The sequence below is a fragment of the Natrix helvetica genome, assembly GCF_964273705.1.
Source record: "Natrix helvetica genome assembly, chromosome: 2".
NCBI lineage: Eukaryota > Metazoa > Chordata > Lepidosauria > Squamata > Natricidae > Natrix > Natrix helvetica.
This window is the reverse complement of record NC_138552.1, coordinates 140005506-140027275: the sequence shown is the minus strand read 5'-3', so window position 1 is coordinate 140027275 and position 21770 is coordinate 140005506. Positions and strand designations below refer to the sequence as shown.

The 21770-nt window shown below is 34.9% G+C and overlaps 1 protein-coding gene across 4 annotated transcripts in view; it reads right to left on the bottom strand.

The window, feature by feature from the left end:
* The window catches only part of ATAD2B (ATPase family AAA domain containing 2B), a gene marked incomplete at its 3' end in the record, with an annotated part of 78566 nt that overhangs the window by 26432 nt on the left and 30364 nt on the right, over positions 1-21770 (bottom strand). For 2 of the 4 annotated variants that reach the window (XM_081943301.1, XM_081943299.1), the window contains exons 15-21: positions 21109-21199; positions 13632-13943; positions 10470-10602; positions 6896-7082; positions 5128-5313; positions 3361-3496; positions 1358-1554 (exon numbers count right to left, since the gene is read on the bottom strand). In XM_081943301.1, the coding sequence (XP_081799427.1) occupies positions 1358-1554; positions 3361-3496; positions 5128-5313; positions 6896-7082; positions 10470-10602; positions 13632-13943; positions 21109-21199 (1242 nt within the window). The remainder of the gene's footprint in view (positions 1-1357; positions 1555-3360; positions 3497-5127; positions 5314-6895; positions 7083-10469; positions 10603-13631; positions 13944-21108; positions 21200-21770) is intronic. The other 2 variants (XM_081943302.1, XM_081943300.1) reach the window with 1 other exon arrangement.

Here is a 21770-nt window from a genome sequence, read left to right as displayed (position 1 = left end):
TATGCCCATGGGTATGATTGATGTTACGTGATGTACCATGACTTTTTTGCGTGCCTTCGTGGGCATGGCCTGCACATGACGCATCCGGCCTGCCAGTTTGACACCCCTGACTCATGCAGTCACATTATTCCTGTAGTTATTTTCCCCCTAAAAGATTTCAGTTTATTCTTCAATTGAATTGTACAAATAATAGATTACAGTAAGTGGGGGGGGGGAAACTGAACGGATTTATCTTGGTCTGATTTTTTTTGACATCTCAAAAACCTGGCTTTTTAACAAGGGTATGTAGACCTTTTTATATCTACTTTAGGCTCCAAGGTGTGTCAACTTCTGCTATGTCTCTGAAATTATGATCCAGCCCAGTTATACACTTGCAAAGTGCAGTTTCTTTAGATCAGGCTTTCTCAATTAGCACTTTCACACGGTGGATTATTCCCGTGCTGATAGAAATATTAAAATATAATTGAACAACCTGAAAATGTTAGGATAAGAAAGGCTGGTTTAAATCATATAAGAGCACATAAATGATACCCTTTAAATGTGATTAGGAGATCTGGGTTGCAAAATTCCCTTTCAGCTTCTGTATCTCTTTGCCACCTAGTGGTGATCTGGATTTTTGCAGCTCTCATCTTATAGCTCTATCGGTGAATAATCAAACCCCATACATGCTAGCATAATGGAAATTACATTTTTTCCTAAGCACATCACAATTTTTATTTCTTGAATTATTTGTGCAAAATTGAGCTCTGAAGTTGACCAAAATGAATAGATGTCACAAGATTAAAAAGTGACATCCTATCTATAGAAATGACACTATAGCAGCTTTGCCTCATAATAATAATTATTTTTTTCTTTTTCTGCGCAAAGCCCAAAATTCTTTAAAGTGGCTCAAACTTGACTAGGCAATTCCAATCCTTTTGTTAATTTGTTATACAATAATTACAGAAATAGTCAGATCAAATAGTGTAGTTAAAGCCTTTAATTTTTCAATTCTCTCTTCAAGCTAGAAAAAGGTAAGAGGAGAGATTAATGTCCAATTTGCAGAATTTTCTGGATTAGGCAATATAATTTTTTTCTTACACTTCCAATAGCTCAATGTTGTATCTTCAGGCATTTATGTCTGTGACCAATTAAAATTATTGCCACGTTATGGAAGTTACAGCCTGAACAAGGCAGTGTTAGCCAGACGTTTACGGCAAGATAGCTGTGGCTTTAAAAGTTAAGATTATGCCACCATCCCTGAAAATGCGCAAAATAGGTTAGATGTAGATATTGTCTATGAAAATAAGTAAGAGGTAAATTTTGGATTAATTGCTAGTAGGTCAACTTCATTGTTTGCACATTACTGAAACAAGACCTCTTCAATATCCACCGGTTTGCTGAAGATGTTAAAGCGCTTGTCTGTAGCCAGCCTCTTGGTAACATCTCTGAGAAACAGCCGCAGCTCTCTCAATGTATTTTCTTCCTGGTCTTCCATTCTCTGCTTTTCTGTCTCTGACAACTGGCGGCTAGGAGGTGGCAATGCAAGAGGAAGCACCTCCATATCGGAAACAGCTGAAACAAAACTTGAAGTCAGGCAAAGTAGGCTTTTTGATTATAACCTCCACATACTAAAGCCCCAAACCATTATGCTCCTTATCTCAGTATATAGATCATGGAAGAACCAGAGGGGGGTTCCTACCGGTTCGGCCTGATTCGGCCAAGTAGGTAGTTACTCGGCCTGCCACGCCCCCAAACTGGTTCTCTCAGCAGCGCAATAGGCTCCACTATCTTATTTTTTGCTTCTGCGCATGCACAGAAGCATTTTTTTAATTCTGCGTATGTGTGAACGCGCACAGCACGTCCCTGAGCAAACCGGCAGTAGCAGCAGCCAGAACCCACCCCTGGGAAGAACCACTGCGAACTGCAGAACAATAAGCAATTGTATCCATCCATCTTTCAATCAAGGAGGTATTGACACCAAAAACGAAGGCAGGCATTTCAGGCTCCTACATAATATAAATATATCATTTATATTAATGAATACCGGGGAAATTGTGAAGAGTATAGACCACAGAGAATCTGTGCTCCTCCAGATATTCTACAAGTTTCCAGCATTCCTTCACTACTGCCCTTGCCGACTGGGGTTAGCTGGATTGAGAAATTCAAAAATTCAGAAATTCAAGAATTGGAGGACCAGAGTTTCCCTAGGCTGCTGTAAAAGATTATGCACTGCACACATTTGTGACACTTAATTCTGAAAGGAGTTGGGACCAGGCTTAAGAGCCATATGCTGTGAGATTATAAATTCCCCTCAAGCATTTTCTAAGGGATTAGGAGGCAATTTTCAGGCCAATGGTTGCATTTAGTTTTTTAAAGTGCTATGCCAGATAGCTTCCGGGGGGGGGGGGGGGAATGGCAAGGCTACTATCCAGCTATCTATGTACTACTAAAATTCTTGTGTCTGTAATCTTTCAACTGGGCAAAATAGTGCATCATGTTTCAACCAAAGTACCAACCAATCAAATGGGCTAACTTAAAGAATACTGGGACTCATTACTCTGAAGGGAATGAAATTTGGGGAAATTGTGGCTGCTTCGGTCCACTGTGCTGTGGTTGCTTCAGTGACACCACCATGCTGCTACAGTCATGTGGTCCAAATTTTCAATATTCCCTAACAGCTTCCTGGTCCCTCATGTGTTCCCCCACTCCCCACCCACCCACCCAGCAGCAGTAATTTACTTGTATTCTGGGAAGAGGGAGGGAGGATTTCCAACTCTCACTACCAGTTTTCCATAAGGAAATTCAACAATGACCCAATAAGTCCCAGATTGTCTAGTTTGATTTCTAATTATCCGCACGAATGAATTCACCCCTCTTTAGAGCTATTACATAAAATGTTCATGCGGGTCATATTTTTAACTGAACTACCCCAAAAAATTATTCTTCTGGTTAATCATCGCCACAATATTCTATCACAATATAATTCAGTAAGAATTTCGCCTGAACAGGCAGCATTCTACCTTCATTTATAGTGACCTATATTAGCTATTTCATCCCACACTTGTATTTACCCAGCTTGGAAATATAAACCTGGAATTGTGAACAGTTCGATTTTGGCATGTCCCATAATCTTTGTCACTTAATTTTTTTATGCTCAAGTCTGCAATGTGTATTATCCGTTAATTGTGAACAGATCTGGGACTTGAACTTTGATTCCACCTTAAAGCTAAAACTGAGGAGTTAGGAAATTACATTTGAACATAAATCCCATGTGATATAATGGTCTGTTGGTGTTATTTTTAAAGTTCAAATATGCAAATAATGTGATTTTCAAATGGAAAAGAGATACATTCCAGATTTTCTAAATCATTAATTTACCTGTGTGTTTTCTCCTTGGAGGTGGCATTGATGCCTGATTGAGAACCAGCTCTTGGAAAAATTTGTGCCTGTCTTCTTTGCTAGGTCTTTGAATATAAAAAACCTCTTCATATTGAATTTTAAAGATGCACTTCACCTACATGAAAATAACGGCAATTAGAAGCATTGAAAATATATTCTGGCTATTTCATAACCAGTGAGGAAGAATATTAATCTATATGTGAGGAATTGAAATATTCTGCCAATTCATAATTTATGTTGTCAGGAATATTTCAAGTCCCTGTAGGATACCTGTTGCCCTTTCTCTATGAATGTTGGACTACAATTCTCAGTGGCCCACATCAGTTATTCCAGTGGTCCAAAGAGTGAAAATTGTAACTCAACACTACTGATTAAATGCTATGAAGGGATTTTTCCATGGTGTCCATCAAGTAGTATCTGGTCTCAAATTACTTTCTAAAAAAACTGACTTAAACATCTGTTACCCAGAATATTGAGTCCCACAAAATACTTAAAAAACAGAGCAGATGGCGGAATCCATGTACCATTTGAATATGGCTACAATAATAGGTGAATATTTTTCCTAAAGTTTTTAGGAAAATCTGACTAATCATAGAACATTTTCTCTCTCTCCCCCTCCGAATTGCAGACCTAGGACCATGTATTTACTCTCTGCTTATAAATTTGCTTAAAACATAATGGAAAGAATGATCAATATTACTCCTTGTGATCCATGCTATGTTTAAAACTTGCTTTTCTTCTATATTATCTTGTTTTGACAATAATTATTGCCAATGAACTCAGTATAACTAGTTAATAATAAATTATTACTTGCTATACCATATATAGGAGAAAAGTTTGAATGGTCACTCTGACGATTCATAAAGTAGTAGAGAAAGGGCAGGGAGGGAAGGGATTATCTCTTTAATTTTTTTTATGTTATATGTTTTAAGATTTATTATTTGTAAATCTTAAAACATGTAACATTTAAAAAATTAAAGAGATAATCCCTTCCCTCCCTGCCCTTTCTCTACTACTTTATGAATCGTCAGAATGACCATTCAAACCTCTCCTATATATGGTATAGTAAGTAATAATTTATTATTAACTAGTTATACTGAGTTCATTGGCAATAATTATTGTCAAAACAAGTTAATGTAGAAGAAAATCAACAGTTCAAAGCCAGTTATTTCAGCAATCAGGATGTAGAAGCATGAGCATATAGACCAGATATTTCTTCCATTTTAGATCATTTGCAAATATAATTACCATCTAGACAAAAATGTGGAGAGCCAGTTTGGTGCAGTGGTTAAGATACCAGGCTAAAAACTGGGAGACTAAGAGTTGTAGTTCCACTTTGGACACAAACTCAATTGGGTGACCTTAGCCCAGTCATACTCTCTTAGAGCTAGGAACGAGTCAATGACAAACCACTTCTGAAATTTTATCAGTAAAACTGCAGTCAAAACTGTCTCAGAGGTACACACCCCTCCAAAAAAAATTGTCAACCTCTTATAACTTTTTTTTAATCCTCTGTCTAATAATTCATATTAGCAAATTGCAACCTCTATTTTAACATATAGCAGCAGAACTGCTAAATTCCCTCAGATATAAAAAGATGCTCCACATAATACAGTGGAGTGGAGGTTTCCCTCCAATATACAAAAACTGACAAAAGTTTTGCATCAACAAATTGAAATGCTTCAGATCTGGTTCGCTATTACCTAAGCGGTGCTTGGTAGTACCAAGAAATTACTCCATGCTCACCTCTTCAGGCAACTCACTATACATTGTTTCAGAGGTAGAAAGTAGAAATATTGGTGAGAACGATGGTATATCTTGCAGCAAAGTTAGAAAAGTTGCTCTCACAGTTTCACTGACAGCTTCCCACCAATCACCAATATGAGGCATGTAAACAATACTTGGTAGGGTTCTCCTTGCTTCACGAAAGATCTAGTTGAGAATATTAACAAATATTATCATTAGCTAAATATTTAACCAATACTTACAACTGCGGGCAGAAATAGGGTTATGGAACATTCCAAACAGATATTTTAGTAGAATATCCCTAAGTGTTTGTCACATAAATCATATATTTTTGGTTTCAAATTGCCCTTGGATACCTGTATAGTAAAACCATGGTTTTATAGGCCCCCATTTAACCAACTTTGATTTTACTTGCAAATAGCGAAAAAGAATACTGCTTCGCAAACCAATCTAGACTATTGATATGAATTACTTAAAGTAGTACACCGAAATAAATTACACACATTTGGCAAATACAGTTTTATCAAATATTTCACTTTAGCAGAACTCTTCCACCAACTTTTCCATTAAATTGTTAAATAAATGCTATACAATAGAACCTCAATTTTTTTACTATAAACAATGGCTTTGCATCTGAACATTAAATATTACATGTATTGCATACATAAAAATTAATATTTAACATTGCTATCAGTATTAATTTTGAAGCATAATTGCTTATTGAAAAGCTATTTTTCTATACACCAAATGGGATCTACAAAATCCTAAATTTTCACCTGCAAAGTTAACAAACAATAAACTTATTTCTCTCTCCCATACTGCTCCTCCATACTGCTCCCTTGTTCCTCCATTATAAAAAGAGACACAATATATTCTATTTGCCTGAGAATTCAACCTCCTCACAAGGCAAATAGAACATAGACAAGATGACAGATCTTCCCAGTGGTGGTCTTCATCCTTTGGAAGACTCTTATCTCAGAGGTATGGCTCCAACAAATTAAGTTAAATTCTACTACTCTGTTTAAATGTGTTTTCTGTATTTCGTTTCTGGTGTCTCTTATAATTGGTGTGGGATGTGAAATAAAATGAAGTATTTTGAACTACAATACAATAAAACTGAAAGAAATGTTCACTACCCCAATACCTGGCTTGGGCATAAACTGAAGTCCAGAAGAGAGGAAAAACTGTTTTAAAATATGAAAACACCTGTGAACTGATTTTCTATGCTGTCCTGAAACACAATTTGGTGGTGAATAATTTTGCTAAATCTACATTTTAAAAAAAAGGGTTGGTTTCTGAAATGGTTGCTGCAGCCATTGTTATCCTGCTCAGTGGCATATTTTAAGCATATTTGCTTAATTCAAGCTTCACTAAGGAGAGCAAGTGGTTCATTCTGTAAGGATTAATCTTAATCTAATTTAAACAGATTCCTCTCCTCCACTTGCTGTTTTTCATATATAACCTGTAGCTGTATTTCTTCTATGACTGTGTGCTTAATGTGTCATCCAAAAACAATATAAGCATAAAAAGCTATCCGACTGCCAAATCAGAGTAAAAAATAACCAGAAAGAAGATTCTTTCTTTACTAGACTTCTTCAAACTTTCTTTTATATATGGAATCTAACACAAAATCTAACTATTTCTAGCAACACTATATCTCAGAGAAATACTAAGATATTCAGCTTTTATAATTTAATGAAGGCCTCTATACACATTGAAAATTCATTAGATGCTACATTAATCAAAAGTGATATAAATGCAAACTAACCTGTGCACATGATTCTTCAGGCGTTTTGGCACTGACCGAATAAAGTGCTGGCAGATCTAATCTGTGTACAGCAATTTTTTCAAGAGAATGTAATAAAGCTGGAGCAAGGTGTGAAGTCTGACCTGAATCCCTTTCTCCGGAAAGCAGTAATCTTGGCCTGTAAGATGTGGGCTGGTGATAAGCTGACCTGCAACAAAAATAATATTTTGTTCAGATCTACAAAACACTTATCATAACCTATATTTTTACTACGTTAGCAGAATGTGAATAGCCTGAAATATTTCATCGTACTACATTTTCATTGTCTAACCATTTATCAATACTTTGATAGAGCAAAAATATTGTGCTTTCAATTTACACACAAAGAGATTAATGTGAATTGTGCTACATAAGCAAAAAAGCAAAACGACTAATTCCTCCTAAAAGACTTATTGCAGCTGTGCTATAGCCTCCCTGCTCCAGGCAATACAACAATCACAATAAAAAATATTGAGGAATAACCCTGAATTATTTTATATTATTTTACATTATACCTTATTCTGTTTTAAACTGGAAATTCATTTAGGCAATGACAAGCTGTAATTATGATAGTGAACAAAAACAAACTAATTCAGTTCTAACACACATACATAATAATTTAAATAACCTATACATTTTCTGATACATTTTCTTAATATGAAGTTTATTGGAATAGTCTTTTTGCTTATATTAAAGGGATATACTAAATATTAAAAGAGTTTCACAACACACAATCCAACACAAAAAATTACACTTCTTTGAATCATTAAATCAACTGCTCTTCTGGGTGGTTCTGGAAGATGTTCTGTAATGCCCACTTCACTTTGCTTTCTGCCTAGTGAAATTGAAAATCATGTTGTTCTCCTAGAAAAATTACCCTTAAAGATTTCCTTAAAACATTACACAGTTTTTACGGAATCAAAACTCAAAATTTCATATTACGGATGAAAACCAGCATGTTTACTACAGAAGTGATATCAAAGACTTTAAGCATGCTACTGATTTTTAAAACAATTGCAAAATATCACTATCCTTATCGTAAATCTCTTTATATTTTATTAGTTTTATTATGATTGCAATAAAACTATTCTGAGTAAATATGTATATAGCAAAATAAGAAAATGTAACCCTTGACCTGCATGGAACCTGTGCCTTTCTACCCCCTAAATTGCTTCCATTGATTCCCAAAAACCTGCTGCACTGTTTTGTTTGTTGTTTGTATTCTGAAAAGAAGCGTGGACCAGAGCCATGATCCATCTATGGATAAAAAACTATCCTATTATATTTTTCCACTGGAAGGGAAGAATATAATTGTTTCCATCTGTTCTCAAGAAAACCTCTGCATATTTTTTCTGTCAAAGAATTGGGAGTCTCAACAAATCTCAGTGCCACAATGTCTCCTATTCATGGAGGGGGGTGGTGGAGTTTTTTAGAATGTTATATAAAAAGCACAAGTAAGAAATTAAGTATAGGAAGTAAACACTTTTAAAAATGGACCTATCCGCTTTGGTTTCTCCAGCTTCTGAAATCAACAACCTCACAAATCCTTTCACTGGGCAAAAGTCATATAGGCTCTGTGTCTACAGAAAGTTGTCTAACAATCCCTTTTTAAAAGTGTGTTTCTTTGCTGGAGAGGGACAAGCCACAAGATTATCTAGAGGTTTACAATGAAAAACATTCTAGGCATCTGGCAAATAGTCACTTGAATTTGCTTGGATTGATTTAGTATTGGATTCTGACTGAACAAAGCCTCTCAAGATGACAATAGCAAGATCTTCTGTGGCTCCCTAGACCTAGTTTGAGTCTATAACTTCTGAGGTCTCTTCTCAGGTCAGATTTTCAGATCTACTAACACAGCCACCTATTTCCAAATTGTCCTCATTTCACCACATCACTTAATGATGTTCAAAGTTACAATGGACCTCACCAAAAGTCAGGGGGAGGGACTGGTACCCAATTTGATGGGTCCTGAATTAAACATTTGCTATTCAAGGATTAGATGGCAGCAATGACCAGGAAAACCTTTATGCAAATTCATCAAGTGTATCAATTATCCTGTCAGAAGCAGGAGGTACAATCTTTCATGCTTGTGTTTGGACTATAACAATGAATTTTCCATGGGGCTGTCCATGAAGGCCATTCAGAATGTGTAGCTGGTCCAGAAGGCAGCAGTACAGGCCATTAAAGGCATGTCCATATAACATCTTTGTTTTGTGAGTAACAATAGTTATAAGCAGGCTTTTGGGTGCAAGTCAAGGTGATAATTATTATCTATAAAACCCTTCATGATATAAGGCCTAGGGGACTGTCCATTATCCATAGCTCCTGTCCGCCCTAAATTATTTGTCATAGTTGGCATAGTCAGGGTCCCATCAATTAAAGTGTATAACCTGGGGGGGAAGTGCATCTTTTATGCCATAGCACCTGATTCTGGAACAATATTCTCCCAGAGTTTGTGTGTCCATTACATTGACCTTATTTAAACAAGCCCTTAAAACGTGGTTATTCCCTCAATGTCTTGGGCTGGAAGGAATAGCAGACCTCTTGTGAAATGATTGGCATATAGAAATTCATGTTATTATTCTCTAAACATTTGCTTTTGGTATTGTTTGTACAGTACATTGTATACTACCCAGAGTCATTATGGAGTTGTGCAGCCTATATATTAAAATAAACAAAATATGATGCAAGGCCAGGTTTACTTAATTTCACTTAAATATTTACCACCACAATGTTATTTATAAAATAATATTTAACTTCAAACTGTGAGGCCATATTACTCTCCCACACATAAACTCTTCCTATTATAAATGCATTGAATTACTACATTTAAATATATACTGTAATTTTCGGAGTATAAGATGCACCAAGGTTTTGAAGAGGCAAATTTTTAAAAAAGGTTTTTGCACTCTGCAAACCTCCCAAAAACGCCCCTTTTTTTTCAAAAAAGGGCATGAATAGCCTTTAGGAGGCTTGTAAAGTGCTCCTGCGGGGTGGGGGCAAAAAACGAGCAAAAAACGGCCTGTTTTTTGCGAAAACGGGCCCGTTTTTTGTCAAAAAAAAAGCATGGGTAGCCTTTAGGAGGCTTATAGAGTGCTCCTGGGGGTTGGGGGGGGCATAATTAAGCAAAAAATGGCCCATTTTTTGCTCATTTCTGCCCTCCCCAGCCCCCAGCAGCTCTCTGAAAGCCTGCTAAAAGCTATGCACAGCCATTTTGGTGAAGGGGCGGGGTTTCGGGAGGCAAAAAATGCTGTATTCAGTGTATAAGACGCACCCAGATTTTCAGCCTCTTTTTTGAGGGAAAAAGGTGTGTTTTATACTCCAAAAAATACGGTACTTTTTCACAAAGTCATTAAATAGCTATCAAGAATCATTATTTGTACTGTTTGGTTCTTAAAAGCCTAATGTCAAGATCTGATATATGAAAAAATGGTTAAACATCTCAATGTTTATATTAAAATAGTGTTGTACATAATATACTAATATGCTTACTTGGCACTGCAAGAGATATGTTGTTTAGTTCTTGATGAATACAGTACCAGAGTTATTAACTTACATTGTATAATGAAGGTAAGGTTTATGTACAGCAGTTGGTAATTGTTTCTTTGGTGATCCCGGCTGGCAACTTGTTTCAAATATTGATGAAACATTTTCATCTTCACTATCATCCAAAATTAAATTTGATGCACCTGTTTAATTAAAATAAAACTTTTATTAAAATATAATATTGATTCCCTTAAAAGTATTAAAAGTACAATCATTTTCTAACACAGATTAATATATGCAATCCTTTCACATAGAAAAATTTAAAACATCAACCCCAACATATTAAAATATTTAATCTGAAGATCTTTATAGAATTGATGTTCTCAGCTATCAACACAGTTCCTTTAGGAGCTATCATTCTGGTTAGAGACAGTGATAAAAAGCAAAGGAAAAAGAAGTATTTTGTATCAACTACTTAAAAACCTCCTAACATTCTTCATCAAAAAATTATCAGAACACAAGTTCTAAGTAGTCTCAACATTTTCTGACCTTAAGGACAAAATAACAAAGAAAATCCAACCCAATGAGATTTAAAGGTCAATCATGCAATTTCTGCATTCTTAGACAAGGGGAAAACTAAGGAACCTGTTGGGTTTCTGAGAATGTCAAATTACCAAGTCCAGCTTAAACATTGCGAAACAAAATAAGCTTGGAGTAAATCTGTACTGTGAAGAGAACAATAATAAACATAGAAAAAGTTATGTCGGAATATTCATATCTAAAAAAATCAAAATAAATATTTATTTCTAATATTTTGAACTCCATTCAAGTTTATACACGAAGTTGTTTTATTGCAATGCCTTATCTGTCATTGTTTAGAATAAGTAAGAACAGATAACACAATATTTTTCCCACCCAAATTTGTCTGGCTAAACAAAGTCCAGTGAGTTATTGAGCCAGGAAAGAATTATAACTTTGCATTTGCAAGACTTTTCACTGCATCACATTAATGTAGAAGCAGCTCTGAATGATATTCTTCCAGCAAAATTTTCCAATAAAAGTAAGAGTCATACTTATACAGAAGTGATACTCATTGCCCGTTATCTCACTTTATTCATCTAACTGTTGAGGACCTATGACAGCAATATCTAAAAATCAATAACAGTCATCTATAAAACCAAGAAATATATAACTGATTAAATTACTGTACAGGTAGTCTTTGACTTATGATTGCTTAGCAACTGTTAAAAATCATAATGAGCCTCCACAGGGCTACATATCAACAGGATTTGAAATTACAATGGCCGCTCTCTCCCAATAGTCACACAACCGGTGCTTGGGAATTAGCCCACAGTTATGGCCATTTGCAGTGTCCTACAGTCATGTGATTGCAATTTAAGTTTTTTTTGCTGGATACCTACATTTGCTTCTGGCAAAAAAGGCCCATTGTGTACAATGGATTCGCTCAATGACCAATTGTGGAAAATGACCACAATTACTATGGCAATTGGCTTAGCAAATCATAAAATTGGGTGCAATCACATGAGGACCCACTTAATCTCCAGCATGACTTCCAGGCTCAATTATGGTCATAAACTGGGGACTATCAGTATTTGTTTATTTATTTATTGGGTTTATGTCCTGCTGCAGTCAATCACCTCTTGGTGGCTGATAATAAAATGAAAATTTAAACATGTAAATTCTGACATATTTTATTTATTTATTTATTTCTTAGATTTTTAAACCGCCCCCTCTCCCAAAAAGGGAGAATAAGGGAAATAAATATTGTACAATACATTAAGTCAGCAAACCCATGAAAATGCTTTCTAGAATAAGTCAGTCTTCAATCGTTTCCGAAAGGCTAGAAGGGAGGGAATATGGATTGACAGACTGCTTGAGGTTGTGTTCTTCTCTTCTTGGCCCTTTCTCATTGTCAGGAGGATTTATCTGCCAATAGAACTACAGCTGCCAATCAAATTGCAGCACTGGGCAGGAGGGCAGGCAAGATGGCTGCAAGTAAGTTTTGCTAACGCAGGCTTCATTAGGAAGAGGTTGCAAACCCAAATCCAGGAATCAACATAAAGAGGCAAACTAAAAGATGAGAAGAGGCTACAAAAAGGAGGCAGCGGCTGAGGAAACTGGAGGGGGGGGCAGAAAGAGATGATTTCTTCCCTCAGAACTGTTATGAGGCAAAAGGTCTTCAAGCATTTTCCTTCAGATGGAATAAAGACTCAGAAGAGGGGTGGGGGGAATCAAGAAGGCTGGTCAGAAACAAGAAAACAAAGGTTTTAAAAAATAGTAAGCAAAGTTTTTAAAAAAGTAAAGACTTTGAAATAGCAAAAAGAAACTGAAAAGAAAAGACAGATTGAACTCTATAGAAGAAAATGTCTAAGAGTGGTCTTGAGCAATTCTGCAAAGATACACTGGGAATAAGACAGCAGAAACATGGAAGTCGGTCACAAACAAATATATAGGGAATATAGAATAGAAAGCTATGAAAATATAGTGATCTTGAAGAAAATAGTGTAGATAAACATCTTACAAAGAACAGTTAAAATAGAAAATCATTTTATTACTAAGATTCATTTCTGCACTAGTCAAAGGAATTGATAATTTACAATGTTCCTCTTTTCTTTGTAAGTGTTCCTTTTGTAAAATAAAAATCTCTTTCCATCTATTGAAGGAAAATACAAAAACACAATCAATTTCCAGTGTTTTGTGTCTATTGAGTCTGGGTCAATTTGCTTATTAGTGATTTTTTTTAAAAAAGTCTTACAAATGTCAGCCAAACTAATTTTCAATGAGTATTCTAAGGCAACAGTGCTACAACAGAGAAGCAGCGCCACCTAGCGGGAATTTCAAGGACCAATCGTAATCACCATTTGTTCAATGTCATTGTAACTTCAAATGGTTTCTGAATGAGTGGTCATTAACTGAGGATTACCTGTACTTTCTTTTTTCTCAGAACTCAAGGCAAGTTTCTGAACTTTTTGTTTTCATAATGGTTTCTGAATGTCTTCCCCAAAGTCATCCTCTTGGCTCCCTAAATTCAGAGAGCAAAGAACTCTCAAATTAATTCATATATTCCCAATTTTTTTTCTGCCATCAACTTGTTTTTATTTTATACTTTATTGCCATTCACTTCTACCGTTCTATCATTTCAAAAAATAAATCTTAGGTTTCTACAGGAACTAAGGGGTTGCCATAAAACGGATTAAAAACATAGAAATACCTTCTCTTTTGTCACCCTGACTGAATTCAGCATGAGGAAATACTTTATGTAAGACAGCCAGCATTTCGTTGAAGGTTCTTTCCAACAATGGCCTTATGATGGGAGACAAAGCATGCCCTGATGATGTTACAGCACGTTGAGAAGCAGGCACAATATTCTGCATTGCATGATAGAAGTCTTGTGCACTGAGAACTATTGAAGAAACATCAAGCTGTAATTTTTGACTGCTCGCATAGATCTGAGGATAGCGCCGTCGCAGGGCAATCAAGGCAGCTTCAGTACAAAGTGCTTTTATGTCAGCGCCACAGTATCCTAAGGCATGAAAATAAAACATACAGTGGTTCTATTAAGCAGTATCGAAATTTTGTGCATGTCAAGTATGTCCACAAAGCTGAATGTAAGCAGCAATATTCTACTGGATTCATACTGCACCGAGCAGTGTGTGTAACTTAGATGATCTAAGAAAATAAATATTGACATTATCTTATTAAACAAAGAATACTCAAGAATTCATGTGAAGAAACCTGTGAGAGAAAATCTAGGAATCTATTGAAAAAGGTGAAAATATACACATACAAATTAATATTAATGGTGGTCTATACATACATGAGTGGAATTGCACCCAAACTAGCTAGGTAATAAAGCAATAACCATGACAAATTGGATTCCCTTCCTACACAAAAATGTCTTTTGGGAAATGAGAACCAGAATAGATCAGGCAAGAAAGTAGAATTTGAAATTTTTGTCATTTCACATAGTGTGTGTGTGTGTGTGTGTGTGTGTGTGTGTGTGTGTGTGAGAGAGAGAGAGAGAGAGAGAGAGAGAGAGGGAGAGGGAGAGGGGAGAGAGGGAGAGAGAGAGAGAGAGAGAGAGAGAGAGAGAGAGAGAGAGAGATATTTTTCAAGAAAGTGATAATGACATCTACCCTGATTTAATTAAAAAGAAGAATCTTTGCTTTGGGTTCATAGGGAAGAATTTCTATTTTCTACACTGAAGGTTCAGTAACTAAACAAGGTGGTGAGTTCTGTCCCTCTGCTTCCATGGTAACTATTTAATGATCATCCTCTCCGAAGATCAAGGAGCAACCTCACTGCTAAAGTGCAAGTTTCACAGATCATTCTCTGAACAGCTACAGTTAATGTGGTCCTGCAAACCTTCACAAAAACTCAAACTGTTTAGATTGCTATATAATTTGGGCTGGCGGACCTTGCAAGATTATTTTCCATTTTCTAAGGTGGTTTGAACAAAATTAAGTGGTTTGTAAACCTAACTCAATTTTATTTCCACTGGCTGAGCGCCAAAAACTGGGATTTTTCTGAGCAATACTCCAGTGTAAACGGAGAAAAATCCCCATTTCAAAATCCTTATTCTTTCATAGTATTTGCTATCAATAAATGCCACAAAAAAAATCTAATTTCTTTGCCTTATTAGCCTCAATTCTAGCTCTCCGTAGATTTTTTAATTAGCTTATGGCTCATTTTCTGAATTTAATTATCAGGAGATCCAATCTAAAATTAAGTCCTATTCACTTTCATTTTGGAACAAATTGCGTTCCAACATGTTTCCTTCTTTTAGGCAACTCTCAAGTAATTACACTGCTCAACAAAGTTAAGTGCAAGCTTTCATACAAAAATCAGATACTTGTACAGTGAAATATGCATCACTTAAAATTTATATAATTTGGCTGCAATCATTTTATGTCTCAGTGCAGTATTTTACCATTCCTCTTCACTGACAACTGATATCTTAGTGGATATAAGTACTTTTTAGTACTAGGTGTTAGTAAAAACTATCTAAATAATAAAACTCCTCTTTGAAACATTTTAGACAAATAAAAGGTAGCTATTGTCAGCCACTGTCATATCACTCACTTATCTGACCATCCATTGGCAATATTCTGTGTCTGGAGGCTGCTAAAATAGGATGTTTCTGGATGAATAAGCTCTCTAATTAAAACTCAAATGACACAATGTTCAAACTCTGGGCTGGAACTACAGATTACTAGGCATAATACACTAGTTTATCATGAAAAGAAATAAAGTTATTTACGTGACTCTAAAGTGGAAAGCAGAAATAGGCACCCTTCCCCTTCTAGAATGTTGACCTCATTCTAATTATTCTTTGTCATTGGTTATCTAGTGGAGTTTGAAAATAATTTAATTCAAAACTCCTGTGAGAGTTTATGAGAGGCTCCTGGTTATTTAGTTATTTATTCATTAATCAAATGTATATAGCTGTCCATCTCACAAAAATGACTCTGGGAGATATACAACAATACGATAAAACAATGCATGTAAAGAAACAATCAATACAAAAATATAAGCATCAATATTAAAAGAAAAATATTATAAAAACAAATAGACAAACCCTAGATAGAGAGAGAATAAGAATAGCCAGCTCAGCAATGATGACATAACTAGGTTTTGAGGAACTTCTGGATTGCCAAAATTCCAGAGCAATATCATCCTAGAAACATTACCAATTGAAGTTTGATGCAACATAGTTGCTACCGTCGTTATATAATACAGATCAATAAACTGCCAACGTGTCAGAAATAGTACACGAGGATACTTAATTAATATTGGATAATATTGCTACAATTTTTTGAAAAATGATGTAATCATTACAAAACTACGAAACAGTTATATAATTAAAGTTGCAACTCAATCATGTAAAAGTGCAGAATATGTGATATATTTTTGAGAATATAATAAATTCTTTCTTCTTTCTTTCTTTCTTTCTTTCTTTCTTTCTTTCTTTCTTTCTTTCTTTCTTTCTTTCTTTCTTTCTTTCTTTCTTCGTAGGCTACCCACTCAGAATATTTCTGGGTGACATGCAGAATCATGGAATCAGTACAACAATCAAAACCATAAAAAGGAAAAGGAAAAGGCAGACAAACAGTCAAAGAGAAGAGGGTCAGGACTGTTTGGACCTCTGGGAGAAAGTTGCTTCACTGAGCAGGTGTCATGACAGGGGACGTATGTCTCCTACATATCTTCAAATTACATCACTTAATAAATGGAAACTGATGCATGCGGACAGTCAGTTCTTGGAAACCTACTGATAACCAGATCAGGTAACAGCGTTACATGGGCATAGTATGCCATGGCCATAACTCCTTGTGCCACCATGTTCTGGACTACTTGAAGTTTCCAGGTAGTCTTCAAGAGCATCCCTCTGTACACTGCATTGCAATAATCCAGTCAAGAATTAACTTAAGACATGAGACCATGTTAATAAACACACACACACACACACCGACCACATACTCTCGATTTAGGTGTAAGTGCAATTGTAGCACAAGGAGGATTTATACAAAGGTCTCGGGACTGCAGCTGCCATCTGTTCCTCAGGTAGGAGCTGTGAGCTTTTTAATGAACCAATATATACATGGTTAAAAATAAAACTCAAGCCTGCTCATAGCATAGTTGATTTTAAAGAACAAATAAAGCCAGTATAGTGTGATATTCTTTGATTTACTCTTTCTGTCTTGTAACAGTCAGAAAGAAGAAACTTTAGGATAATGTTCTCAATAGTACAAATATAGATTATAGGAGAATTTCTTTCCTACAATCTGCCTAATACACACACACACTTCACATTTTAAGTTTTAATTATTTGTTATATTTTTATACTGTCTTTAATTTTATTTTTCCATCTGTGTACACTGTTCAACAGTAAAATATCTTATATGTTTTGTCTGTATTAAAAGTGGCATATAAAGCAAATAATAATGCATTTATGCAATGTGGAAACTCATATTTTGAAAAAAGTTGGAGAAATAAATAGAAAAGGATTCCACATGGAAAAAGATATGTAATGTTAAAGAGTATTAAATGAAGTATGATTTCAGAAAGAACTGGCATGCAAGAGATTGACATGAGAGCCATAGCATGTTTTGCATTTACCAAATTGTATTTTGGAAGATGATCTTTATAGTTATTTTGCTTCAGTATTTAAAAAGAATACAGCTTGAAAAATTTGCATGAAATAAAACAGTGCAGAAATGGAAGCTGAAACTAATGCTTGATGCACTCAGTTCAAAAAATGAAACTACAATTCAAAAAAGTTAATCTTAAAGTGGGAGTAAAATGAGAATTATCCAAGCTTTATGGGAGGACTACAAGCATCCTAAATAACATTGGATCAGTTAGTAAGTTCTCACAGTCACAAGATGCCTTAGAATATATACATAAAATATAGAGAAGGGATACTAATATGAAGTAACATAATCTAACTTCACGTTCATCTAATGACCTCTGCTAGGTAAAGAACTTGCCAGGGAGCTGAAATTCCAGAGAGGTTTTTGAATTTTAATAATGTCTCTGATGAGGCAGTCTCTCAAAAATTAATTTTTTTTAATCACAGTGTACAGAATGTGTAACAGCAAGCAATGAGTTAAACAGAAGGTGATGTAGTTAAAGATCGAGGGAAATAAGCCACATGGAAAGTGATAAATCCCCGAGTAAATAAAATTCAGTTGTCAAAAACGTTCTATAATTCAGCCTTGTACCCTATTTAATACATTATTTTCATTCATAATATATATTTAGATTGCAAGAGTGCACTAAGAAAATCAGGTTGTCGAAAGACTGAAGGCTTAGTTCACATAATCTAAGCTATATCATGTTAAGATGTGGAATTAATATAAAGAAATATAAAGAAGTTATAGATAAAACAAGTGTTCTTGTAAAGTGGAATAAATAAAGTAAATTTAAGTGACAAAAACAATGAGATTTGTTACCAGATGGAAATGGAAGGGGAGGAAAAGTCTTGAATTTTAGTTCATGCCACAAACTATACATTACAGAAGCAATTGCAAACTGGAACAACTAAATTGCCTGAAGAATGGACATCCCCATTTTTAAGAGCAGATTTTAACATTGCCTTAACTTGTTTATCACAAAAAAAGTATATGGGATATCAGCACATATGAAGTATACTTGATAGATACCATAAAATAACCGCAGACTGGAAGAGAATTTTGACTGAAGAGTCCTCATGCGTATGCAAGTAAATGTTTATAAATTACCTATTAAGTACAATTTGATGCAATCAGGGGGTTCTGTTAGCATGTAAAGTATGGATTAAAAATTCTCAATTTTTCAAGAGCTGGAAACATGTGACTTTTATTTTATAACTTTCTATCACTATCATCCTGATCTTATCAACTACTTCTATATCCTTTTTTTTTCAAATTGTCTAGAAACTTAGAAAATGTTACATTTCCATTTAATCCTGCATTTCAAACTGCAGGAAAAATTTCCACAGAGTTTCAAATTGTGGTTTCCTAAGACACAGGTAGCTCACCACCTACTTTGATAATGCATTCTGGGTCCCTTTTTCAAAAGATGACCCAATGAAGTATGCTTGCATTGTTTTTATGCCTTTCCTAGCCATGTGGCATTATATAGCTATTTCACGCAGGTTTGTATCCAGGATTTCTTAAAGCCCCACACAAATATAAAATCTATTAAAATTTTAATTTTCCTTCCAAAATAATGTCAGCCTTAAGAAGCCATGCAGTAATAACTAAGATTTGTATGCAGGTTCTAAGATAAAAATAAAACATTAAAATGTTTAAACTAAGCACAAATCATTGAGTGAAATCTATGATTATTAAGCATATTACTTCTGCAAAATGCAGCCTTTTCTTCTTTATGATCCAAATCTTTCTTAGTGGCAATATCAAAAACAAGCAAACTTTTCTCCCTAGAATTCCCCACAAGGGGTGAATAATAAAAAGTGTTTATCAATGGCATCAAATAAAATACTAAGTAAACATGTGAGTCTAAAGGTAAAGGTTCCCCTTGCACATATGTGCTAGTCATTCTTGACTCTAGGGGGCGGTGCTCATCTCCATTTCAAAGCCAAAGAGCGAACACTGTCCAAAGATGTCTCCATGGTCATGTGGCCGGCATGGCTAAATGCCGAAGGCACAAGGAACGCTGCTACCTTCCAACTAAAGGTGGTTCCTATTTTTCTACTTGCATTTTTGCATGCTTTCGAATTGCTAGGTTGGCAGAAGCTGGGACGAGTAACAGGAGCTCACTCTGTTATGTGGTGCTAGGGATTTGAACCACCAAACTATCATCCTGTGAGTCTAAAAAATGCACATAAATTTTTAAAATGCCAAACAGATTATGTATTACAAGCCTGTAAAACAAAAAAATGACTCATCTTTGTAAATGATGAAAAAATGTTATTCTTTTATTAGACTTGCAAAATGTTTGTGAGATTTAAAAATATAAATCTATCTTCAGTGGGAAATTCAGAACGAAAGCTCTGGGATTTTCTCTATTTTAGATTTAGCAGATTTTCCTGTAAATCTAAACAACCATACCTCATTATATGGCATATTTTTATAAGATCTGTAAGAGAGTTTTCACATTCATAAAATATCACTTTTCAAACTGGAATATTGGCCAATGAAGGACCCAACTTGTATTTTCTATCTGCTAAATGGTTGTTGTAGAGTCACTAAAAGAATCTACATGAAATGGATTTGGCACATGCTTTCTTACACCAGACAAAGGCTTAATTTGTCATTTGTTGGATAATTGTTTTCTTCTCACCAGGAGATGTTGGGGTCTTGGCAGATCAAAAGTGGAAGAATGCTGCTTCGGAGATAGATGTTCCTGTGGATGAAGAGGATAATTCGGATGTGTACAGTAGCTGTCTGAATGGACGATGCTCAGTTTAAAATGTTACTGTTCTGTTGGAGAGTTGAATGATTTGATGCCGTCGTTTTTCAAAAATTGAAGACTAACACAAGAGTGACAGAAGATGAGCATTGTTTTGAAGAGACCGTTTTTTTAGTGATGTATTTGCAATACTAAAGTATGTCTCTTAGCACTCTTACACTGATTCTCTGTCTTTAGTAAGAAACAACTACAACAGTTGCTAGCGTAGTAAGTTTTTTTAAATTTTGTTCAGCAAGTCTACTATGCAGTACATCTTGTCTGGTGTTCCATCATACTATGTTTTAGGTATGTATAAGTGCCCAACTCAAGAGACAGAAAATCGTATCCTGTGCCAGTTATTCACTTATGCGAATTATACATTAGAATTTGGAGGATTATTAACATAGATGTTTTCTCAGTGCAAACCATATCATTAAAAATGTTGTAGGAAAGCAAGCAGTTATCCCAATTTTATTTGTGAAATAATCATGGCTGATATTAATTTTTCCTTATGAAACTTTATCATATTAATTTTGGAGTTGTTTTGCATAAAAATACATGGATCATGCCAAGATTTTTCAAAATATGTTAAGTTTTGAGGTAATGACAGGAAACTTTGGCAAGTGGCATGAAAATAAATATTTGCATTTGCTGAAATGAATTAACATGAAACTTCAAATATAAAATGGAAAAATTGATCACAATTAGAAATTTAATCAGAAAGCTTCAAACATTCTTGAATGTTCTTTCAGGAATGAAAATATAGAAAGCAGAAGTAATAAGATACCACTCACCAACACATTTTTCAGCTAATTCTCCTAAAAAATGATTGGACAATTTTGGATTCCAGTCCCTGGTATGAATTTGTAGAATGTGCTTTCTTGCCTAACAGAGAAATAAAGAGATTTTAAGAATTTCATCATAAAACTATATCAAATACATCAGTCATCCAAATAGTTCATCATCTTCTCTTTAATATATTTCCCCCAAATCATTTAATATAGAAAATGTACTGAACCAAAGAGGTATCATAATAAAGATTACTATTGGAATGTTTAGATTAGAAATATCAAAACTGACCCTAATATATTTTATTCTAAAAGCAACTAAAGTAGTATGCATTATTCTCTTTTAATTATTTACTTCTCTATATAAATATTATAAATATAGCATTGCCAGTCTATTAAAAATAACTGTAATGATTCAACGGAACATTTCAATAAACATATGTTAATATAAAAATTGATGTTGTGAGCTATGCAGCAATATTTCAGTTGGTAAACAGCATGCTCATAATCAATGAGCTTGTTGGGCATGATTGTTTTGAATAAGTTCAACAATAAGCTCATATTGAAATGAAGTGCATTATACCAGGTTTCAGGCAAAAGCTGACAATTCCACTGAGAATGCAAAAGGGTCTAATAACAGTGATGGTTAACGTTTTTCTGCTTGGGTT